This window comes from Babylonia areolata, chromosome 20 (genome assembly GCF_041734735.1).
Source record: "Babylonia areolata isolate BAREFJ2019XMU chromosome 20, ASM4173473v1, whole genome shotgun sequence".
Taxonomy (NCBI): Eukaryota; Metazoa; Mollusca; class Gastropoda; order Neogastropoda; family Buccinidae; genus Babylonia; species Babylonia areolata.
The window spans coordinates 23,658,477-23,679,263 of NC_134895.1; the positions used below are offsets into that span (position 1 = coordinate 23,658,477).

The window sequence follows — 20,787 nt, forward strand, 5'->3', positions numbered from 1 at the left end:
TACTGTTTATATTAAAAGCATCGTTTCGGAGAAATTGTAAAAGCTGTAAAAGGCAAAACTGAGTGAAAAGGAAAATCAGACATGATAGACTTATGCTATAAACAGCAGTATAGGAACTAGAAAAAAGGATGGTTTTGTATAGCAAACGATGAAACAGACTGAAATGAGGGACTGTTAAGAAATTAATTTTGCTATGTGCATTTTTCCTGCATAAAAAATTGTCAACTGCTGTGTGCATATAAATATTAAACAAAATCTATTTGAGAATATGAAACGTGGATGCCGGGCTGTGCAGATCTGCTACCAGGAACTATGCAGTTCTGCGCTAAGCTGAGTTTGATGGTGTTGTGCGCTGTCGCAGTTAGATGGACGATTGCAAAACATGGATATTCAGGTATGTTTTAACTCTTACATATTTAGATTGATGTAAGCTTCAAATTCAGTTAGCAGCAAAGGCCAGGGATAAGCCCGGCACCTGGTGTTGGAGAATGTGCATGCGCGCGAGCACACACACACACACACTTGCTCACGCAATCACGTGCGCTAGTGCGCACACGCATGCATCGTGATCTGCGTGTATGCAAGTGTACATCACTACATGTGTGTGGCTGCACATGTAGCACTTACACAGACACACACACACACACACACACACACACACACGTATTCGTGTATACACACACATAGAGTAAAAACACTTTATAACCACTGCACAGGATTGCATCCTCATCACACCTCCCCACCTATTCACATAAAAACAGAAAGTAAAACTAAAAACAAAAATAGCACAATTTCAAATCTGTCCATTTTACTCTGTCACATTGATGATAAATGGAAATGATTTTATGTTTTTGCAACATGGGTTTCATTAAGAAGAAGAGGGGGGGGGGAGAGAGATATGAGATAAGATTACTAGGGGGTATATAATAAATAATTTGAGAATACCAGGAAAGAGTGGATGATCACATGTAATTTTGATAATTTGTTTGAATGAATATTGCCACATACTTTTAGTTTTACATAAGTACTGGTGAAATGGTGGGGGGGAAAAGTGCCATTTGTGGGGTTTAAATGCAACCTTTTCCATTGGTAATAGGTATACTGCCCTTGCATCACTTTTGTTTTAAATCTTTGGCAAAATAATACAGACCCAGTGTGTGACTTCAACCAATATTCAAAGTGTGGTAAAAGTCCAAAACTTTCTTACTCAACTGTCATGCTTACCCAGACCTTCATATTTTGTTTTGTTGCACACATAAAGGGACACAAAGAATCTGCTAATGTTTGACTTTAAAAAAAAGAAGAAAATAAAATAAAGTGGTTGTTGTCATATTGAAGACTTATGATTCAACCAAACAATAAATTGTTGATTTTATGTGTTTGTATAAATGTAGATGAATAGATATCAAGATAGGAACATAAATAGAGCACTAAATATTTATCACATTGTTTGCATTTTACATTTTCAGGATGCAATAAACCACCAATGTTTGGTGACTTTGAAGCACAGAGGCACTGGATGGAGATTACAGTCAATTTACCTACTAGTCAATGGTAAATTCTGTATTAAACTTTTCTGTTACTCTTTCCATCATTTTGTATAACTATAGATGTTTCTCTTTCTCCTCCTTCCCCCTCTCTCTGTATCATCTCTCTCTCTCTCTCTCTCTCTCTATATATATATATATATATATATATATGCCCGTGTGTGTGCGTGTGTATGCTTGCACACATATTGTAGGTATTTGTGTGTGAGTCACTGAGTGTGTTCGAGTTTGTGTGTGTGTGTTACTCTTTGTGCAAATGCATCTCTCCCTCTCCCCCTCCCCCCCCCTCTCTGCCACACCTTCTCCCTCACCTTTTTTTCTCTTGTCTATTTCACCCTCTCATTTGCTTCCGGCTCAGTCTGTCAGCAATGTTGTTTTGTCTTTTATACTTGCAGTTCATATTTTAGGAATGTTACTTAAGAAAGTATTGTTCTAACTCAGTCGGTGCCAGTGCTGTTTGTTGTCCCTTCTTCAGAATCTTGTTGTTATATATATATATATATTGCATGCATTCATGATCCATGTCATAAATTTTATTTTCACTAATACTGTAATAATTAGCTTTTTTTTTGTCCAGGTATAAAAACAGCACAGATAATGATTTGTTGTACTGGGGTCTGGACTACCCACCTTTAACTGCATACCACAGCTTCCTTTGTGGCTTGGTGTAAGATACAAACACTTTGTTGTCTGTTTCAGTGTTTGAATGAAATGGGAGCATGTTGTTATGGGTTAGGGTAAGGGAGGATTTGGGTAAGGGGCCATAGTACACACTGTTACCATTTTGTACTGTATTTTTGTACTTTTTTTTATTTTTTATTATTTAGCAGAACTGAGCACCAGTCAGAATTGTGAACAGATGGTTTAGGGGCAAGATATGTGGTTGAGGAGGGGATTGCTTGTGATAACACCAAAAGATCTTTTTGTCAGCTTGTTGTTGGCTATTTTTTTAGTCTTGTTTTTGTTTCGTTTTTGTTTTCACATATTGTTTTCTCTTCACATTTGTGGTGTTATTTTTTGGGAGTGCTGTATCTGAATGTGCAGAATGATAATTTTGACATAATTCATGTAGTACCGTATTTGTTTTCCTAATCAAGTATCCATTTAGTTTGTGTACTCGTGGATGGGTGTTCTCTGTTTATGAGTGTGCATGTATGCATGTGTGTGTGTGTGTGTGTGTGTGTGTGTGTGTGTGTGTGTGTGTGTGTGTGTTATGTATGCATGTGTGTGTGCTTTTGTGTGTATATATTATTATGTAAGGCATATTTTAAGCTTCTTTTTCATCAGATGAATTACATATTCAGTCTGTATTATTGTCCTTGTATTATTGTTGTTATTTTTCTGCCTTATGTCATTATGTGCTGTATTATATATCATTATATGTATGTCATTATGTACTATTATATGTGTGCAGTTTCATGGGAGGTGCCTAGATCCCATCATAGTATCATATGGGGAATTTGAACACAAAGAAAATGTTTTTGTTATTATGTTAAAATATACTTTTGAATTTGATGTAAGTTTTACCTTTCATGAACAGAGCAAAATGGATCAATCCTGAATGGGTGGCACTAAATGACTCGAGAGGATTGCAGAATGATCAACATAAACTCTTCATGAGGTATTCAGGTCAGTGTAATAACATTTGTTGTTCTCTCTCTCTCCAATAATAATATTAATAATAATAATAAAGATGATGATGATGATACTAATGATAATAGATAGTTCTTATATATATACTACCCATGTAATGGGCTCTAAGCGCCATACATAAAACAACACATTTACAATAGTGCATAATAAAATAGCTCTGCACATGAAAAAATAACACGCATGTGTATCCATACATCAAGACAGTACTACAAATTGCAGGTATGAACAATCACACACACACGCACACATGCGCACACACACATACATGCATGAAAAAAATACCCATCGCATGCACACAGGCACGCACATGCTTGTGCACACACAAACATCCATCCACAGACATACACACACTACATTGATGATGACTCAAGTAAAGGGCAAAGTGGGGTGGGTAGGAGGAGGAAGAATGCAGACAATTAGCTATGCTTCATCACACCCAAAGGCCTGTTTGAATAGATGGGTTTTCAAGTTTGTTTTTGAGAGGACGATCAACATAGGTCCTGTGCGCAGCATGCTTTTTTTGCACTGAAAAAGAACCCATGGGAACGGAAGTGTTGTCTTCTGGCAAAATACTGTAGAAGAAATTATGTGGCATAGTGTATATTGGTTTGTCCAAAAGGAGTGACACCTCCTTGAGAAACGAAACTGAAACTGAAACCCAGCAGTCTAGTTGTTTTCCATTCAACTTTTGCGCCTACCATATTCATGACTGTGTATCAACTGTTTGTTTTGTGGGTTTTTTTTTTAAAGATGTATCCTTTGTTTTTTTCTTCTTTTTTTCCCTCAAGGTCTAAGTGTGTTGGGTTAAGCTGCTAGTCAGGCATCTGCTTTGCAGAAGTGGTGTAGCGTATGTGGATTTGTCTGAACACAGCGATGCCTCCTTGAGTAACTGAACTGAACTGAACTTTGTTCCAGTGGTGGTGGCTGATCTGCTGATCTACGTGCCAGCCTGTGTTCTGTGTTTTTTGATTCGTCGCCCTTTTTCTGACAATGATAAGGTGAGACTGTGCTACACTCCAGTCTGTTTGCTTGCTGATTGTTCCCTCGATTGATTGCTGAATTAGTTAATGAGTGAATTGATTAATTCTTGAAAGGGCTGTCAGAAAATGATGTATGCTTTATATAGTTTGTGATTGTTTTAGATTTGCTGATTGAGACATTTTCCTCATGAAATTTTGTGTGTTTGTGTGTGTGTGTGCACATGCTGGCTTGTGCATCCACTTGCTTTCTTTTTAACTTATTTATATCAGGATCTAAAAGTTTGACTAAAATCAGATACTGAGCTGTATTTTTCATATACACTGTAATTTCCAGTCATGGAAACCTACCTTAAATGGTCGTCTTTTTTTAAGGGGTATGTAGTTTTCTTCACTTTATTCACTGTTGAACTGGTGTTGCAGCTGAAAGGCATTGGGGTCCTTCTTCTGCAGCCTGGCCTCGCCCTCATCGACCATGGACACTTCCAGTATCCTTCAGTGAATTCCGTGCACCACCTTCTACTGCTTTTGTGGGCTCCTCTCCTCCCCCCCCCCCCCCCGTACCCCTCCCTCCATACACATATATACATATATATATATATATATATATAGAGAGAGAGAGAGAGAGAGAGATACATGTTCCAGAGCAGACTCGGGGAAACACGGGCAGTATGTACAGGGGCATCAAGGAGGCAACTGGTCCAGTTGCTTCCAAGACCGCACCCCTGAAGTCCAAGACAGGAGAGAACATCACTGATTAACGAAAGCAGATGGAGAGATGGGTAGAGGACTCCCTAGAGTTATACTCCACGCAAAACGTGTCAAAAGCAGCCCTGAGCGCTATTCAAGAGCTGTCTGTCATGGAAGAGCTGGATGCAGAGCCAACTGAAAAGAGCTGAGCAGGGCCATAGACTGTTTGACAGTTGGAAAGGCCCCAGGAGAGGATGGGATACCCCCTGAGGTCATTAAATGCAGGAAAGCAGCATTGCTTCAGGTGCTGCATGAATTACTCTGCATGTGGTGGAGGGAGGGCTCTGTTCCACAGGACCTACGATCCCATACGCTGAAGTGCTTGAACGTACAGGCTTGCCAGCTGTCTTTGCCCTTCTGAGTCAGTGCCGTCTTCGCTGGCTCAGTCATGTTTGCCGAATGCATGAAGGCCGCATCCCTAAAGATCTGTTGTACGGCAAACTATCAGAGGGATCTAGTCCCCAAGGCCGCCCCTGACTAAGATTCAAAGACGCTTGCAAACGGGACCTGAAAAGTACAGGTATTGACGTGCTGTCCTGGGTAAGCTTTGTGGACTCTCGTGGACCCTGGAAATCTGCCATTCAGAGAGGGGTGAAACAAACAGAGAGAAGCCGCTTTGACTCGTTGAGGAGAAAAAGAGCCACACGCAAATCAAAGTATGTAAACCAAGCAGCATCTACCTGTATCTGCCCCACATGCAGTAGAGATTGCCACTCCAGCATCGGTCTACACAGCTGCAGCAGGAAGTGCAATGCCCGGCAGTGACTATATTTCTGGTGCAGCCATCATCTCTCGAGACGGAAGGAGGCCGCTGCCGCCGATATATATATATATCTATGTTTATAAATATATAAATATATAAATATATATATATATATATATATATATATATAAAAGAGAGAGAGAGAGAGAGATACAGATTGTTCTTATCCCATAATTCAAGCATCACATCTATACTCTAGTTTCACTGGTGGCTGTATGCTTAACATGTCTGTGTTTTCTCAACTTATTGAACACTGATATGGGATTGTATGTGTTATATATACAAAGGGAGTTAAAGCAGCAGCAGATCTGCATATGTGCTGGTATGGAACTCTCAAAAAGAATAGTTCAGACTTGATCTCACCAAGACTCTTTTTCCAAGGTCTTTAGGTTCAGTTTGTTTCTCAAGGGGGTGTCACTGCATTGGGACCAATCCATATACACTACAACTACACCACATCTGCTAGGCAGATGCCTGACCAGCAGCATAACCCAAAGTGCTTAGGCCTTGAGTGTATGCATGTATAATTGTGTACATACCAGACTGGATTTCTTCCACAGAATTTTGCCTGAGGACAATACTTATGTTGCCATGGGTTCTTTTTCAGTGCGCCAAGTGCATGCTGCACATAAAATGTCAGTTTATCATCTCATCTGAATGACTAGATGCTCAGTTTGATTGTCCAGTCAAACTTGGGAGAAAGGGAGAGAGTGGGGTTTGAACCCTGACCCTCACAGACTCTCTGTATTGGCAGATGAGCATCTTAACCATTCTGCCACCTTCCTCCTGGTACAGTGCCTGGTGGGTGAAGGCTTAAGATTTTTTTCTGCTGCCATGTCAGAGAGTGTGCATAGGTATTTGTGAGTGTTTGTGCATGCATGGGAGCAAGCGTATGCGTGTGAGTGTATGTATGTGTGTGTGTGTGGGAGTGAGAAAAACAGAAAGAGAGAGAGGGGTTCATAAACTGCAGACCAATTCAAATCCCCACAAAAGCAGAGTGAGATTCTGCGTTGCAAACAAACTCCTTGACTCGGGCTGAGATATAACGGCATCAGCCTGGGCCTGACACTGCTGGCAGCGTGTGCGTTGGCCCGGCGACAGGACCTGGTCGGCGCCGTGCTGTTCTGCCTGGCCCTCAACTACAAGCAGATGGAGCTGTACCACGCCATGCCCTTCTTCTGCTACCTGCTGGGGTCCTGCTTCAAGCTCAGTTTACCTCGGGGGTATGTCTCTGTCTCTCACTCTCTTTTTTGTTGTTGTTGTCAGGGTTTGTTCAGGGTCATTGAAGCTTGGAAAAGTCTTGCAAGAACTAAGAGAATCATTTCCATGTCTGGGAAAATCTTTGGAAAAAAAATCATGTTTTATTGCCTTTAAATTTTGTTAAAGTCTTGGAATTTTCATCCAAAGCATTGACCAGTACCATTCAACAATGATTTTAGTGTATTACCTCAGGGGTACGGATTTTTGTTTGTTTTGTTTTTCAGTATTTGTACAGGGTCATTGAAGCCTGGAAAAGTCTTGAAAAAAATGAGAACCATTTCAAGGGCTGGAAAAGTCTTGGAAAAAAATCATGTTTTGTTGTTCTTTAAGGTTTGTAAAAGTCTTTGAATTTTTATCTAAACCATTGACCAGTACCATTCAACAAAGATTTTGATGTATTAAAAAACAAACAGGTAGCTGTGGGGGCAGGGGGAGGGGGTGGTGGTAAAAATCCTGGTCCATAGACATTACCACTTGGCCACAGGATCTGTCTGTCTCTCTCTCTCTCTCTCTCTCCTCTCTCTCTCTCTCTCTCTCTGTCTGTCTGTCTATATTATCTCTCTCTCTCTCTCTCTCTCTCTCTCTCTATATATATATATATATATATATATATATACACACACACACACACACATACACACACACACACACACATCTGTCTATATGTATGTGTGTGTGTGTGTGTGTGTGTGTGTGTGTGTGTGATTTTGGGTGTGATACCCTGGCATCAAATACAGCTCTGCAACTTTAGATCATGCACAGAAAAGTGTGTGAAATGTAAAATTAAAACACAGGGAGATTTCAGAAATGTGAGACAGGAGAACAAGGATCTCTGTTGGTTCTAAGGGATCAGATGTAAACCAGAGCAATCATTCTAAAAGTATTCGTAAAAGAAGATATTATTTAATCTTCTTGTGTGATGAATGCGTGAGAACCAAAAGCTTATTTTTATGCGTTGAAGCACACACTTGGAGCACTGAAAAAGACCCCATGGCATCAAAACTGTTGTCCTCTTGCAAAAATTCACTCTGATGGGCACACAAATATATATGCATGCACTCAAGACCTAACTAAGCACGTTGAGTTATGCTGCTGGTCAGGTGTTTGCCTAGCAGATGTGGTGTAGCATATATGGATTTGTCTGAACACAGTGATGCCTCCTCGAGAAATTAAAACCGAAAGTGAAAGAAATGTAGGATTTGATCATCTTATTTCATGAATTGGCATGCTATTTTCTTGTTGTTAATCACTGCAACAACTACAAAATAAAGAAAGACAATTTGTTTCACAAATCTGAAGCATAAAAAGAAAAGTATCATTGATCTCATTTGTTGAGCTGGCATTTTATTCTCTGCATTAGAGAGACACACACACACACAGAGAGAGAGAGAGAGAGAGAGAGAGAACTGTTTCAGAAATCTGACTTATTTCAGCAAAGTATTATATGAAAATTTTCTTTGAACAATTTTTTTTCTTGTATTCAAACACTGTTTAAAAAAAAGAAAGAAAAAAAAGGTGTGTGTGTGTGTGTGTGTGTGTGTGTGTGGAGGGGGGGGCAGCCTTTATAGAAATCCAAAATTTTAAAAGAAAAATATTTTATCATCATGTTTGATGAACTAGTGTTTTATTTTTTTTGTAAAATTTTACTAAAAGGCAAAACAAATAAAGCTTACTGTTTTAGAAATCAGAAGTATTAAAGAAAAATATTTGATAATCTTGTTTGAAAAATCTGTATTTTGTTTCTAAAAAAAAAAAAAAGAAAAGAAAAAGACAACAGTTTCAGAAATATGATGTGTTTTAAGAAAACCATCATTAATTTTTGATCATCTTGTTTGATAAATCAGCATTTTGTTTTCTGTATTTATTCATTGTAAAAAAAAAAAAAAAAAATTAATGCTACCTGTTTCAGAAACCTGAAGCTGATGATGCTGGCTATGGTTGTGGTGATATCCTTTGCCTTGTGCTGGCTCCCGTTTCTGAATGATGTTGACACGGCTCGCAGCGTCCTCCTCCGTCTTTTCCCCTTTGGCAGAGGGCTGTATGAGGTGAACTGAACAATTCTTTTTTTTTTTTTTTTGCTGCCCTGTCATCAGCACCATTTCAGTGGCATTACTCCCACACCACTCATTCCCCATCCGCCATACACAGCCACATCTAGGTTCATCGGTAGCAGTCCACAGCGAACTATTGATGTTAGGTTGTTGCAGAGGGCCACACACCAGAGGAGACCCTGCACTGCTGCTGAGTCACTTTGGTGATGTTTCGCCATGCCTTTTCTTGTTTTATTAACATACTTTGGACACCACCTACCAAGCCCCCTTCTGGCGACAATGATTGATTTGTTGAGGAGCCGGACTGACTGAGCATCACCCCTGCACACCTCCACAGAATGGAGACTGCCACCACATCACTCCAGTGACAGCCCCTCATAAGTCTGCTGGCAGTGAAAGACTTGACAAATTCACCTTTTTATCAATATTTTCTTGTTGACAGTGGCAGCTGTCATCTGGGTGCAAGAATAAGTGAGGAAGTAAAATACTGGTTGGTTATTTAGTTATAAGCAGGGTTAACGTCATGGTCAACACTGGGTGCATGTGACCTGTCTAAAACACCACAATGACACTACCAGATGGGCAGAGACAATTTTAGTTTTTACGTTGGGTATCTGTGATTTGGCTGGGAGCTTGATGCTCAGCCCCTCCACTTAAGCCAGCCATGCTTTTGCTCTCCGTACATTGTTGTATTGATTATGATTGTGTGGGAAAAAATTTAAAGGGAATATGTTTTTTGTTCTCAGTGTAATATTGATTAGTCTGGCACAATGCTTGGAAGTTGTGACCGCGACAATGGATATGCACTGGGTGTCTGGTGTGAGTTGTATGAGCGAACTTAGCTGCGCCAAGTTTGCTTATCATTAAGAACGTTCCTAACTCCACAGCAAATTCCATATACTTAGGAACATTCTTAACTCCTAGCAAACTTAATGCTGCAAAGATTGCTTCATACAACCCGGCCCTGGAGTGGTGGTCTAGTGGTAATGTGCCCCCTAGGAAGGGAGTGTGCATGGGTTTGAGTTCTTTATGTGGACCAGAATTTTTACTGTCACCTCCACCAGATCTTGAGTGGTCATCTGTTTGCTGCTATGCTAGTCATTTGGATGAGATGACATAAAAAAAAAGGGGGATGGTGCTGCACTGCAGTGGTGTGCTCACCACAGAGAGAGCAGCCCAAATTTAATGCAGAGTGCTCTGTTGTGACAAACAAAACTATACAATGCAATCCGATGCAATACAGTACAGTACAGTTAGATACAACACAGTAAAATATGATATGATGTATGACATGATACAGTACAATCCAGTATGATTCGGTACCACACAGTACAATACGATACAGTGTGATGCAGTGCTGTGCAATAAAGTTTGTGAGAAAGGTTGGTGTGTTTGCAGGACAAAGTGGCCAACGTTTGGTGCAGTTTGTCCGTGGTGATAAAACTCAAACAGCTCTTCACTTTGGACAGGATTGTTCTCCTTTGGTAAGGGGGTGGGAGGCAGGGGGGTAGCATGTTCATATATATGTGGGGAGGTGGGGGTGGTGTGTGCGCATATGTGTGTGCACACATGTGTGTGTGATGTGTTTGTGTGTGTATGTGGTTTGTGTGTATGTGGTCTCTGTGTGATGTATGTCTTTGTGTCATGTGTGTTTGTGTTTTGCTGTTCAGACATTTGCTGCTTGTTTCTTTTCTTATTGTTTTTGTGTGTGTATGTTGGTGGCACCGTGAACATGCAGTTTAGTGTGGACATTTTGATGTGCTCTGTTCAAATCAAGTTTTCTGTTCTATTTTATTGTTTCATGTTATCGTTGTCTGTTGTCCTAGTTGGATCGCTTTCCTTCATCTTCAACAAATTTAACGATGTCAGAAACTTTTTTTTTATTTTATTTTTTTTTATAATAAATTAAGATCTATTGCTGTTTCTGCATTGACTAATATTTCATATTGTTTTTAATTTAGTGACAGTTCTAACAGCAACAGATTCTTGCAAGTTTTAGATACTGCAGCACTATTTCCACTTTTTCCATAAGTTTTAATAACATGAAAATTGCCAGAGTGGTCAGTTGACTGCAAAAGCATAGTTTTTTGAAAATGAAACATATTTGCTTTTTAGTCACCAAAAGTTATTAAAAGTAGTATTAAAAAAAAAAAAGAAAAAAAAAAAGAACTAGTTTGGACGCTTGAGCCCATTAAATGGTTTTGGTCATCTCTTTAGTTTCTCAAAGCTTTTAACAGGGCACTGATGGTTTTTCATTTGAAAAAGAGGTTTCTTGTTTAATATATGAGGATCTAGGAAGGTCACCAAATGTTTATTATTCTGACTTCTGTTGAATCCTTAACACATAGATGTTACAAAGAGATCAGATAAACCTGCACTAAGAGATGACAGAACGATGTTTCGTGTTGTTTTTTTTTTTGTAAGTTCAATTGCTTAAGACTTATAACCATAACGATTTTGATTCTCCATGTTTTTTTTGTTTTTTTTCCTTCTTTATGATAATTGATTTTGTGTGTGTGTGTGTGTGTGTGTGTGTGCACAGCTTAGTTTCCACCCTGGTGATGCTGCTGCCGTCGTCTGTGCACTTGCTGTGGAAGCCCAGCATCCAGAGGTTCAGGCTGGCTCTGGTGAGTCAGGGACTCCTTGGTTACTGGATGGATGGATGGATGGTTTATTCATACAGGGCCATGGCCCCTTATGAAAGGTGTAAACATCGCACAAGAATACAGTAATCTTAGTTTGGATAATTATCGTAATGAGTTTGGTAAATCATGAAGTGGTAATAGATCACAATTGAAATGCTTTTTAGTATAGATAGATTGACAAATTCCTCACAACACTCTCATTCTGATAAGCAGTTAGTAAAATTAACCGTGGTTGAATACCTATAAAATTTTGGGGTGAATATATCATGCCTTGAAGTTAGTCAATGCTGGACAACACAAAACAAAGTGCCCTTGGACTCCTGGTCCAGTAAGTGAAGGATCAGTTGTATAAGGATGGTAAAGCAGAGCAGTTGTCCGGTGGTTTGTGTTGAACATTGGGCTGAGAACATTTCTTGTTTCTGATTGGCTAATATAATCATGACCAGAGCGAGGCTTGTTCACATGGGACAAAGGTCAAGGACCATTAATCTTCAGTAATGTGTCTGGGTTGTCATTCATGTAACCTGTGGGTTGTTGTTTTTTCCACTGTCATTCATGTAACCTGTGGGTTGTTGTTTTTTCCGCTGTCATTCATGTAACTTGTGTACATTTGTTATTTGAATTCTCCTCTGTATTTGTTGTTGTTCAACAGATAGTGCTCGCAATGTGTATTCAAGGAACTCTGTGGAAAAAAACCCAACAACAACCTTTTTTTTTTGTTGCTTGCATTATTATAACTTGATGAAGGGAAGACCACCTTTTTATGGTGATGATATTGTTACCCTTGGTCAGAAAATGTTGAGCTGTGTTTCATGACTAGGCCAAACATGAAGAAAACCCCAAAAAACAAACAAAAAGAAAAGACAAAAACAAGAACAAAGTAAAGAAGAAGAGTCAGGTACAGTAATTTACCCCAGCTAGTGACTCCAGATGAGATCATTATCTATTATAATATTTCCTCAGAGGAAAAAAAATAGCCAAACAAAGCAACAAAACAGAGATATATCCAGTATAGTTTGTATGTAATAAGACATAGATATGCGCGCGCGCACACGCGCGCGCACACACACACACACACACACACACACACACATATGACACAGGAGAATTGCTTTATTTCTATTATTATGAAACTATGAACAGTTTCTTTCTCTCTTTTTTTTCCTTTTATTTTTAATATAAATCTTTGTTTCAGGTGAATGCATCCCTGGTGTTTTTCTTGTTCTCATTTCAAGTTCATGAAAAGTCAATACTGATTGCTGTCATGTAAGTTGCTTCCACTGGTAATGTGTTGTGGCATATAATGGTTGTGTAATAATGTGTATATGTAGATTGTGCTGTACCTGTGAAACATGTTTGGCTTGCATATATGTATATATGTATGTGTGGTAGTCAGTTGGTTCTAAGACCTTCAGAACAGCAGAGGAGGCAGCTTCTGTCCTGATTATCGGGGCTATAATTTGTTTATGGTGGAGAGTGTCCTGCCCAAGTTACATATTCAATTTCTAGGCCACACAAAACACATCTGTACAAACCTTATTTCATAGATGTTGGCATGTGATTTGGTGTGGTGTGGTGCGGCACGGTATGTGTGTGTGTTTGTGTCAGTGTGTGGGTCTTTGTGCATGTCTTTGTGTGTGCTTTATCATTGACACATACCATTTGTTCCGTTTGTGAGTCTTGATTATAGTGCTCAGTGTTTTGAATTTCTGTGACCATTCCTCCCCCCACCCTCCCCATGTTAATGTTAATTGTTAGTGATCTGGGCCCCTTTGTTAAGGAGGCGTAATGCATCATAAAAACCTACTACTATTATTATCATTATTTTATCACTAATCTGCTGGAGAAATAAGTGGCAAAGAGTATAGGAGCGATGTGGTGTATGTATCAAATCAGTTGAAATGTTCTGGAGGTTTTTGTTGTTGCTTTTTTTCCAGTCCAGCGTGTCTTTTGGTGGTGGATCATCCGCTGGTCGTCACATGGTTCATCTCCATCTCTACATTCAGGTAAACTGTTTTTGTTTTTGGTTTGTTTGTTTTTTTGTTGTTGTTTGGGTGGGGTGGGTGGGAGGTCATTGTATGGCTGCTGACTCACAATGAAAACTGCAAATCACCTGAGTATAGTCATCAGTAAAATTGAAGCATAGACTTTTATTTTTTAATCATACAGAATGTAATAATGATGATTAAAAAAAATCAAAAAAACAAATTTGAAAGTCCATATTTCAGAGGTTTGAGATTGAGAACCATTAGGTTTTTGTTATTCTATCTTTTTTTATATCTTTTTTTTTATCATTTATTAATTGAATGGATGATTAATGCTGTATTGACAAGTCATCGAAGACACCCCCACCCCCCACCAAAAAAACAAGGATAAAAGAATTATTATTTTGTGTACCAAATGTATCAGCTATTTGAGATAAAGTTGTTCAGAGCTTTAAGTTTCTTTGGTTGCAGTTTTCTTCCGTGTTTTTTTCTTCTGTTTTTTTTCCATTTCATTTTATAAAGTGGATGACTAATGCCATACCAGCAATGATTTATATTTATCATTATTTCTCATGTCTGCCGAACATGCGCCATGAAAGAAAAACTCATATTTCAGACAGCACTTGTTGTTTTTTAATGGACAATAAAGTACTTGAATCTTGAGAGTCACTGAAAACATTTCTAAATCTTGAAAGTCATTGAAGACTTTTTGTACAGAGTAAGCAGCAAATCACTGGAACTTTTACGGTTCAGATAATGCATTGTGGCTCACCAGCACTGACAGATGAATCATACAGTTCTTGTTCCCAGTCCTTTTTGACTTGCATGTTAAGATACATCATATCTTTTTTTTTAGTTTCATCTCAGTGTTCTGAATGGCATGTTCAGGAACAAGAAAAAGAAGTTTATGGTCATGTTTCATCTTCAGTTTCTCAAAGCGGCATCACTGCGTTTTGACAAATCCATATATACGCTGCACCACATCTGCTTACCAGCAGAATAACCCTATGTGCTTAGTCAGACCATGAGTACATGCATATATATATATATATATATATATATATATATATATGTATTTATATATATCAATCTATCTATCTGTCTCTCTCTCTATATATGTATATATATTTGTGTATTTGTCAGAGTGGATTTCTTCTACAGGACTTTGTCATAGGACGACAACACTTATGTTGCCTCGGTTTCTTCTTTCTTTCTTTCTTTTTCATGCTGCTCACGGGACCTTGGTTCCTCATCCGAATGACCATGGAGAAAGGGTGAGACCGGGATTCAAACCCAGAGCCTCATGGACACTGTATTTGCAGATATGTGTCTTAACCATTGTGCCGTCTTCCTTTGTCATGAATGAATATTACTGTTCGTGAAGAAAAAAGCGTACTGTTGCAGCATGTTGCCTCTGCTGGTGAAGGATGGGCTGCTTGTTCCCTCAGTGGCAGCCAGCATCCTGTGTTATGAGTTCATCAGGGTCACGCTCCGCCCTCTCCTGGAACAGACGTGGCTCATCAAGGCATTGGTAAGTCTCTATCTTCTGTGGTGTGGTTTTTTTTTTAATTGGCTTCTTTTCAAGTTGTTAGTTAAGTACCGTATTTTTCGGCCAAAAAGACTCAACTTTTTTGCTCAAATCTGACCCTTGCATCTTATTGGCTGCGTGCACCCTGTCTGTGTCTGAAAACTAAATTCTGACCACCACGTGGGGCCACCTGACACAAAAAAAATCAGTATATGGCCTCATTAATCACAATACACACTCACTATTGTATCAAACAGCATCGCTTCAGTCTTGCCACCACTGTCTGGTTCGACATGGTACATGTTCACCATCGAATCAAATTGAAACCAAATCACATACTATATCAATGTCAGCTGAACATGATCGCAGTTTGGCCATAGGCCATGAAAAAAGAGCAGTGTCTGAGTTTATGGTGTAAAAGTAGAGAAATTTGTAGTGAACTGATTGTTTTCAAGTGCAGAATGCAAAGCAAAGTGGCGGACGAGACTGAAAGCAGGGCTAGCAGACTGGATTCTGATTGAACAATTTGATGCACTGGGGCTTTACAACAGCGTACACTCAACTGAAGGGTGTAAAATTGAAGGGAAAAAAAAGTGTAAAATATTTTTAGAAAGAAAGCAGCAGAAAACAGAGCAGACAAACAGTAACAGAGCCAAGTCAACAGGCAGATAAAAACAAGTCAGATTCGGATCCAGTTTTCCAAAGATGATGTCACTACTGGGAAAAGAACATCCGCTGTTAGCAAAGCCATGAAGGAGAACTTTCACTTTATGGCAGATGTGGCTTATCAGATTTTCATTTATTTAAAAAAAAACAAAGAAAACAGCTAATGCCAGATAGTGCATTTCATGGTAATTCTATGTAAGGAGTTTTATTGGCATGCATGGTTTCAGTGACCAAAAAAAAAAAAAAAGAAAAGAAAAGCAGAATAAAATAACACGTTTTGCTATGAGCGTACATATATTAGAAGCTTACATTTTTTTTTTTTTTCTGCCGTACTTATTTGCTTTGAGACTATGATGGTGCCCATGTTGATTTTACATATCTTTATGTCACTTAGTCAAATGTCAAATGAGACTGTGTTGAATTTGTACATATTTTACCTCACTTAGTCTTGAATTTGTATATTCTATTGTAAAGGGTGGTGAGCCCCATCTGAGATGAGGGCACTGCGCTATACAAGCCTGCATTTTATTACTATTATTATTGTTCGAGTGAGAGTGTGACTGCGCAAGAAGATACCATTAATTTGTTGGTAAAAAGAAAACGAACAAAAACTTTAGGTGATTCTTTTCATTTCTTCTCCTGCAGTATACCTTGTCCATGTGCGGAGCTGTGGTGCTGGCGGTGATGAGCCAAGCGCTGGCCCCCCCTCAGAAACTTCCCGACCTGTACACGCTGCTGATCACCACCTACTCCTGTGGACACTTTGTGGCCTTCCTCGCCTACTTCCATTTCTTGCAGTTCACTGCGTGAGGTGGGGGATGGGGTTGGGGGGGTGGGGGGGGGGAGATCTGTGTCATCGAGAGATCTATGCAAATGTCATGAAATGAAGGGATGAATAAATAATCTGCTTTATGTGACAACCAACTCTTGTGCCTTTCCCCCCTTGATTTTTCTTTCTTTCGTCACCCCAGAATGTTTAAAAAAAAAAATTTTTTTATGTAGGTTTGTGAATACTGATGTTTCTTAAGACTTTTTTTTCTCTTCTGTTTAACCCCTTGTCTGCTGCTGACTGGTATGCTCATCAGTGAGGGGCTGTCATCTCACCATGACGAAACTTTGCTTACAGGTCAGGATGTCGGTTACAATTCCTTATTTGGACTCCTCTTGGGCTTGCATTACTTTTGTACTGCAAAATTGATTATGCCACTTAAAAGTACAGAAAAAGTAGCACATGAGATCCATGCCACACTGATTTTATTTCACCAAGGTTCAGCAGTGAAGGGGTTAAGGTTTTTATGAAGTGAAACATGAAGTGTGCTTATCTTCTTCTTTGTCATCGTTCGTGGGCTGCAACTCCCACGTTCACTCGTATATGTACATATGGGCTTTACGTGTATGACCATTTTTACCTTGCCATGTAGGCAGCCATACTCCGCTTTCGGGGGTGTGCATGCTGGGTATGTACTTGTTTCCATAACCCACCGAACTCTGACATGGATTACAGGATCTTTAACGTGCGCATTTGAGCTTTTGCTTGCGTATACACACGAAGGGGGTTCAGGCACTAGCAGGTCTGCACATATGTGGACCTGGGAGATTGGAGAGTGTGCTTATGATGCAGGTGGGGTCCATAGCTGATGAGCAAGTTGCGATGGAAAAGAAGAAGCATTGGTCTGAATACTGATGCTATGATGCCTAGTTGAGAGGTGTATCTTCCACAATCCAACACCTGTTTTGGACAGGTAGCTCTTCTCTGCAGCACCAGTTTTTAGTCTGGTGACAAACAGAGCAAGACCAAGACCTATGTGTTTATGCTTTTATGCTTGAACGAAACGGTTTTACTCATAGTGTGACCCACAATTGCAGACTCTTGCAAGGGTCATGGCAAGTACATTAAATGTAACTCAAGGAAAAAATACATTTTCCATCATCACTATCATTATTGTTGTTGTTGATAATTATATACCACCTATCCATGGTCAGAAACCAAACTCTAAGCGCTTTACAAACTCAGGGTCATTTGCATAATTGGCTGCCTACCTGGGTGGGGCTGACTGCAAACTGCCTTCAGGCGCTCATTATACGTTAACTATCATCTTCGTCAGTGTGATGGAAAGATTTCAGCTTTAATTAACTTATTAAGCAGCGGGTTTTTTTCATCGTTATCATTGCATTTCTGAGTGATGTCTGAAACCAGTCAGTCAGAATGGAGTCAAACAGCAAAAGACATCACTGCAAACCTCTGCACAGGCAGCATATGTTTGCAGGATCTGGACACAGGATTCATACTTGAGCCAGGGCATTACACTGTTCACACACAGACCGTGTTTTGTTTGAAACTTTTTTGTATTTTTCCCATTTAGATTATAAAAGCCCTTCATTGATAGATAGCAAGAAAGGTAATACCACTATGAAACAAAGCCTTTCCTCATTCCAGCTGGAAACAGATCTCAAAGTCAACAAGCATAGGTTCTAGAATGGCTTCTATGAACATACCTACTGCAATATCTTACCTTCAGGAACAATAGATGATGTAAAAATCAGGAAAAAAGACTTGATAATTTCAAGAATTTTCAGGAACACTGTATTCTTTAAATAGAATGGTTTCCATGTTCCTACATATGCATAAACTGAAAGCAAATGGCTCCGACTTCTACAGTATTTCTGGCATTGTGCACTCATGTCAGTTTGGAGGAAAAATATGGTTGATTTAAGTATATTTCCTGCATTTTTTCCTCATCAGTATGGCAGGGAAGCCTGCTGAGGCTGTAAGCTCCCTGGGGTTGAATGGGTTAATGTGTCAAGTGTGTCATTCTGCTACAATGAGTGTGTGAAGTGTGTAGCATTGAACTGCTGACATTTGCTTTGACGTGCAGCTTTGGTGGAAGATGTTTTCTTTTTTGTTTTCACTTTATTCATCATTGCTTGTACACTTTTCATGCTTCATATTTCAAATGAATATGTGAGCGATTACTTCACTTGCTTCAAGTTTTGGTTGCCTGGGTTTGGACTGCTCAATATTTGTGAAAATGCAAAAGTTTCCTTTTTTTTAACAAAACTTTTTTTTTCCAACTGGAAATAGAATCCATCAATTATATATGTGAGACAGAAAGCACATGAAGAATTACGGTGATTACAGCCTTCATCAGACACTGTTTAAATCTGCAGACATGACCAGTCATGATTCACTATCATTGATGTATTTGTATTTCTTTTTATCACAACAGATTTCTCTGTGTGAAATTTGGGCTGCTCTCCCCAGGGAGAGTGCGTTGCTACACTACAGCGCCACCAACTTTTTTGTACTTTTTCCTGCATGCAGTTTTATTTGTTTTTCCTATTGAAGTGGATTTTTCCACAGAATTTTGCCAGGAACAACCCTTTTGTTGTCGTGGATTTTTTTTTTTACATGCGCTAAGTGCATGCTGCACACGGGACCTTGGTTTATTGTCTCATCCGAATGACTTTGTGTCTTTCAAGGAGATGTATGCCATTCTGGCGTTGTGTTGAAAGAAATTAGGAAAGAACCACCAAGGGGCAGATTTGATGCAGAATACTTGATGCTCAGGCACGTTCAGTACCTGTCTAAAGTGGATCTCCGGATTGGCAAAATGATCTGTGCCAGAGGAAGAGGAGGCGTGTACGAGTCTGCAATATACCAACAATTATGCCCCCTTTTTTCTGGTTTTGTTGTTTGACTCATTGTGGTTTGTTGGTTTATTTTTTGATGTGCTATTTGCTCATACCAGCAGCTGGGCTACTGACTAGTCAAAGCTAGCCCAGTTAATGATAATTGGCAGTTTTCTGAGAAGTATGCACAACCATCCTGGTTGAAATCCAGCATGATTGATGATAGTTTTCAGCACTCCACATGCTTGGTTTCTCTCCATGTTGAACTGGCTTCACCCCATAAAAAAGGGGGCATATCTGTAAAAACCACTCGTACAGTACAGTTTTCAGGTGAACATGGGTGTTGCAGCCCCTGAACACAGAAGAAGAATAAGAACTTGCTTTGGAAGCTTGAAAGACACAGTTGCCCATCGACATCTAGATTCCCAGTGACTGGAAACTCAGACCATATTTATCTGATGAACAGATTTTGTAAACACTAGGTAAGAATAGTTAAAGATCTCATAGCCTTGTACAGCTGTTGGGGCAATGAATTCATAGCCACTGCGTCTGGGGCTCAGCACAGGAGGGCAGGCATTACATTCCATTAGAAAGACATTTGCGCTGAACAGCAAGTCCAACATGTTTGCATATATTTGATTTTGAATACAACCAGGCAGCATAATCAAAGTGATCATCATTTTCAGGTCCTTTATTTTCTCAAGAAAGAAAAAAAAACAAAATAATGCTTTTTAACATTACCATTGGAGCCCTCATCTATAAGACATGAATGTATCATTAGTAAAGCAATATGTTTGAAGAGTACAACATGCATATTTACTTGATTAAATCACAAATGATTTATGTAGTGTGTGCATGCATATTTGCAGAATGTATTCATGTTTGAATGAGTGATTTAATGGCTTAATTCCTCTTCCCCATTTCAATTGTGTACCTTGTTCATAAAAACACTGGTGAACAGACTCACAAGCAATGGATGATTTCTTTCAAAACTGGGAAAAGAGTATGTGTGGTGTGTTGTGTGATGTGACAGAGGATGGGGTGGGGCTGGAGGGGGGTGGGGAAGCTTTACAGATGTCAGTAAAATAAGGCACAACTACGAATCAACATGATGACAGTTTCAGTTTCAGTAGCTCAAGGAGGCGTCACTGCATTCGGACAAATCCATATACACTACACCACATCTGCCAAGCAGATGCCTGACCAGCAGCATAACCCAACGTGCTTAGTCAGGCCTTGAGGGGGGAAAAAATTGATGACAAAGAATGACAACTATCACACATTAAAAATGATCACAAATTGTTAAAAGAAAAAAAAGAAAAAGAGGCAAAT

General features: G+C 39.4%; 1 protein-coding gene across 1 annotated transcript; it reads left to right on the plus strand.

Annotated features, from left to right (window-relative positions):
* The first annotated feature begins 11 nt into the window (after positions 1–11).
* On the plus strand, positions 12–20,296 carry LOC143295327 (dolichyl pyrophosphate Man9GlcNAc2 alpha-1,3-glucosyltransferase-like). The gene is made up of 14 exons (XM_076606963.1): positions 12–394; positions 1,470–1,554; positions 2,125–2,214; positions 3,088–3,176; positions 4,116–4,198; positions 4,601–4,665; positions 6,731–6,913; positions 8,860–8,995; positions 10,400–10,485; positions 11,544–11,628; positions 12,842–12,912; positions 13,584–13,652; positions 15,036–15,162; positions 16,471–20,296. The coding sequence occupies exons 1-14, from the start codon at positions 280–282 to the stop codon at positions 16,633–16,635; spliced, it is 1,449 nt and encodes a 482-aa protein (XP_076463078.1). The 5' UTR covers positions 12–279; the 3' UTR covers positions 16,636–20,296.
* Positions 20,297–20,787: the final 491 nt, after the last annotated feature.

Bases quoted from the DNA above. Each gene is read 5' to 3' on its own strand.
- LOC143295327 (XM_076606963.1), top strand. From the start codon at position 280: ATGCCGGGCTGTGCAGATCTGCTACCAGGAACTATGCAGTTCTGCGCT. The intron at 10,486-11,543 runs GTAAGGGGGTGG...GTGTGTGCACAG, and splicing joins GACAGGATTGTTCTCCTTTG to CTTAGTTTCCACCCTGGTGA. The intron at 15,163-16,470 runs GTAAGTCTCTAT...CTTCTCCTGCAG, and splicing joins CGTGGCTCATCAAGGCATTG to TATACCTTGTCCATGTGCGG.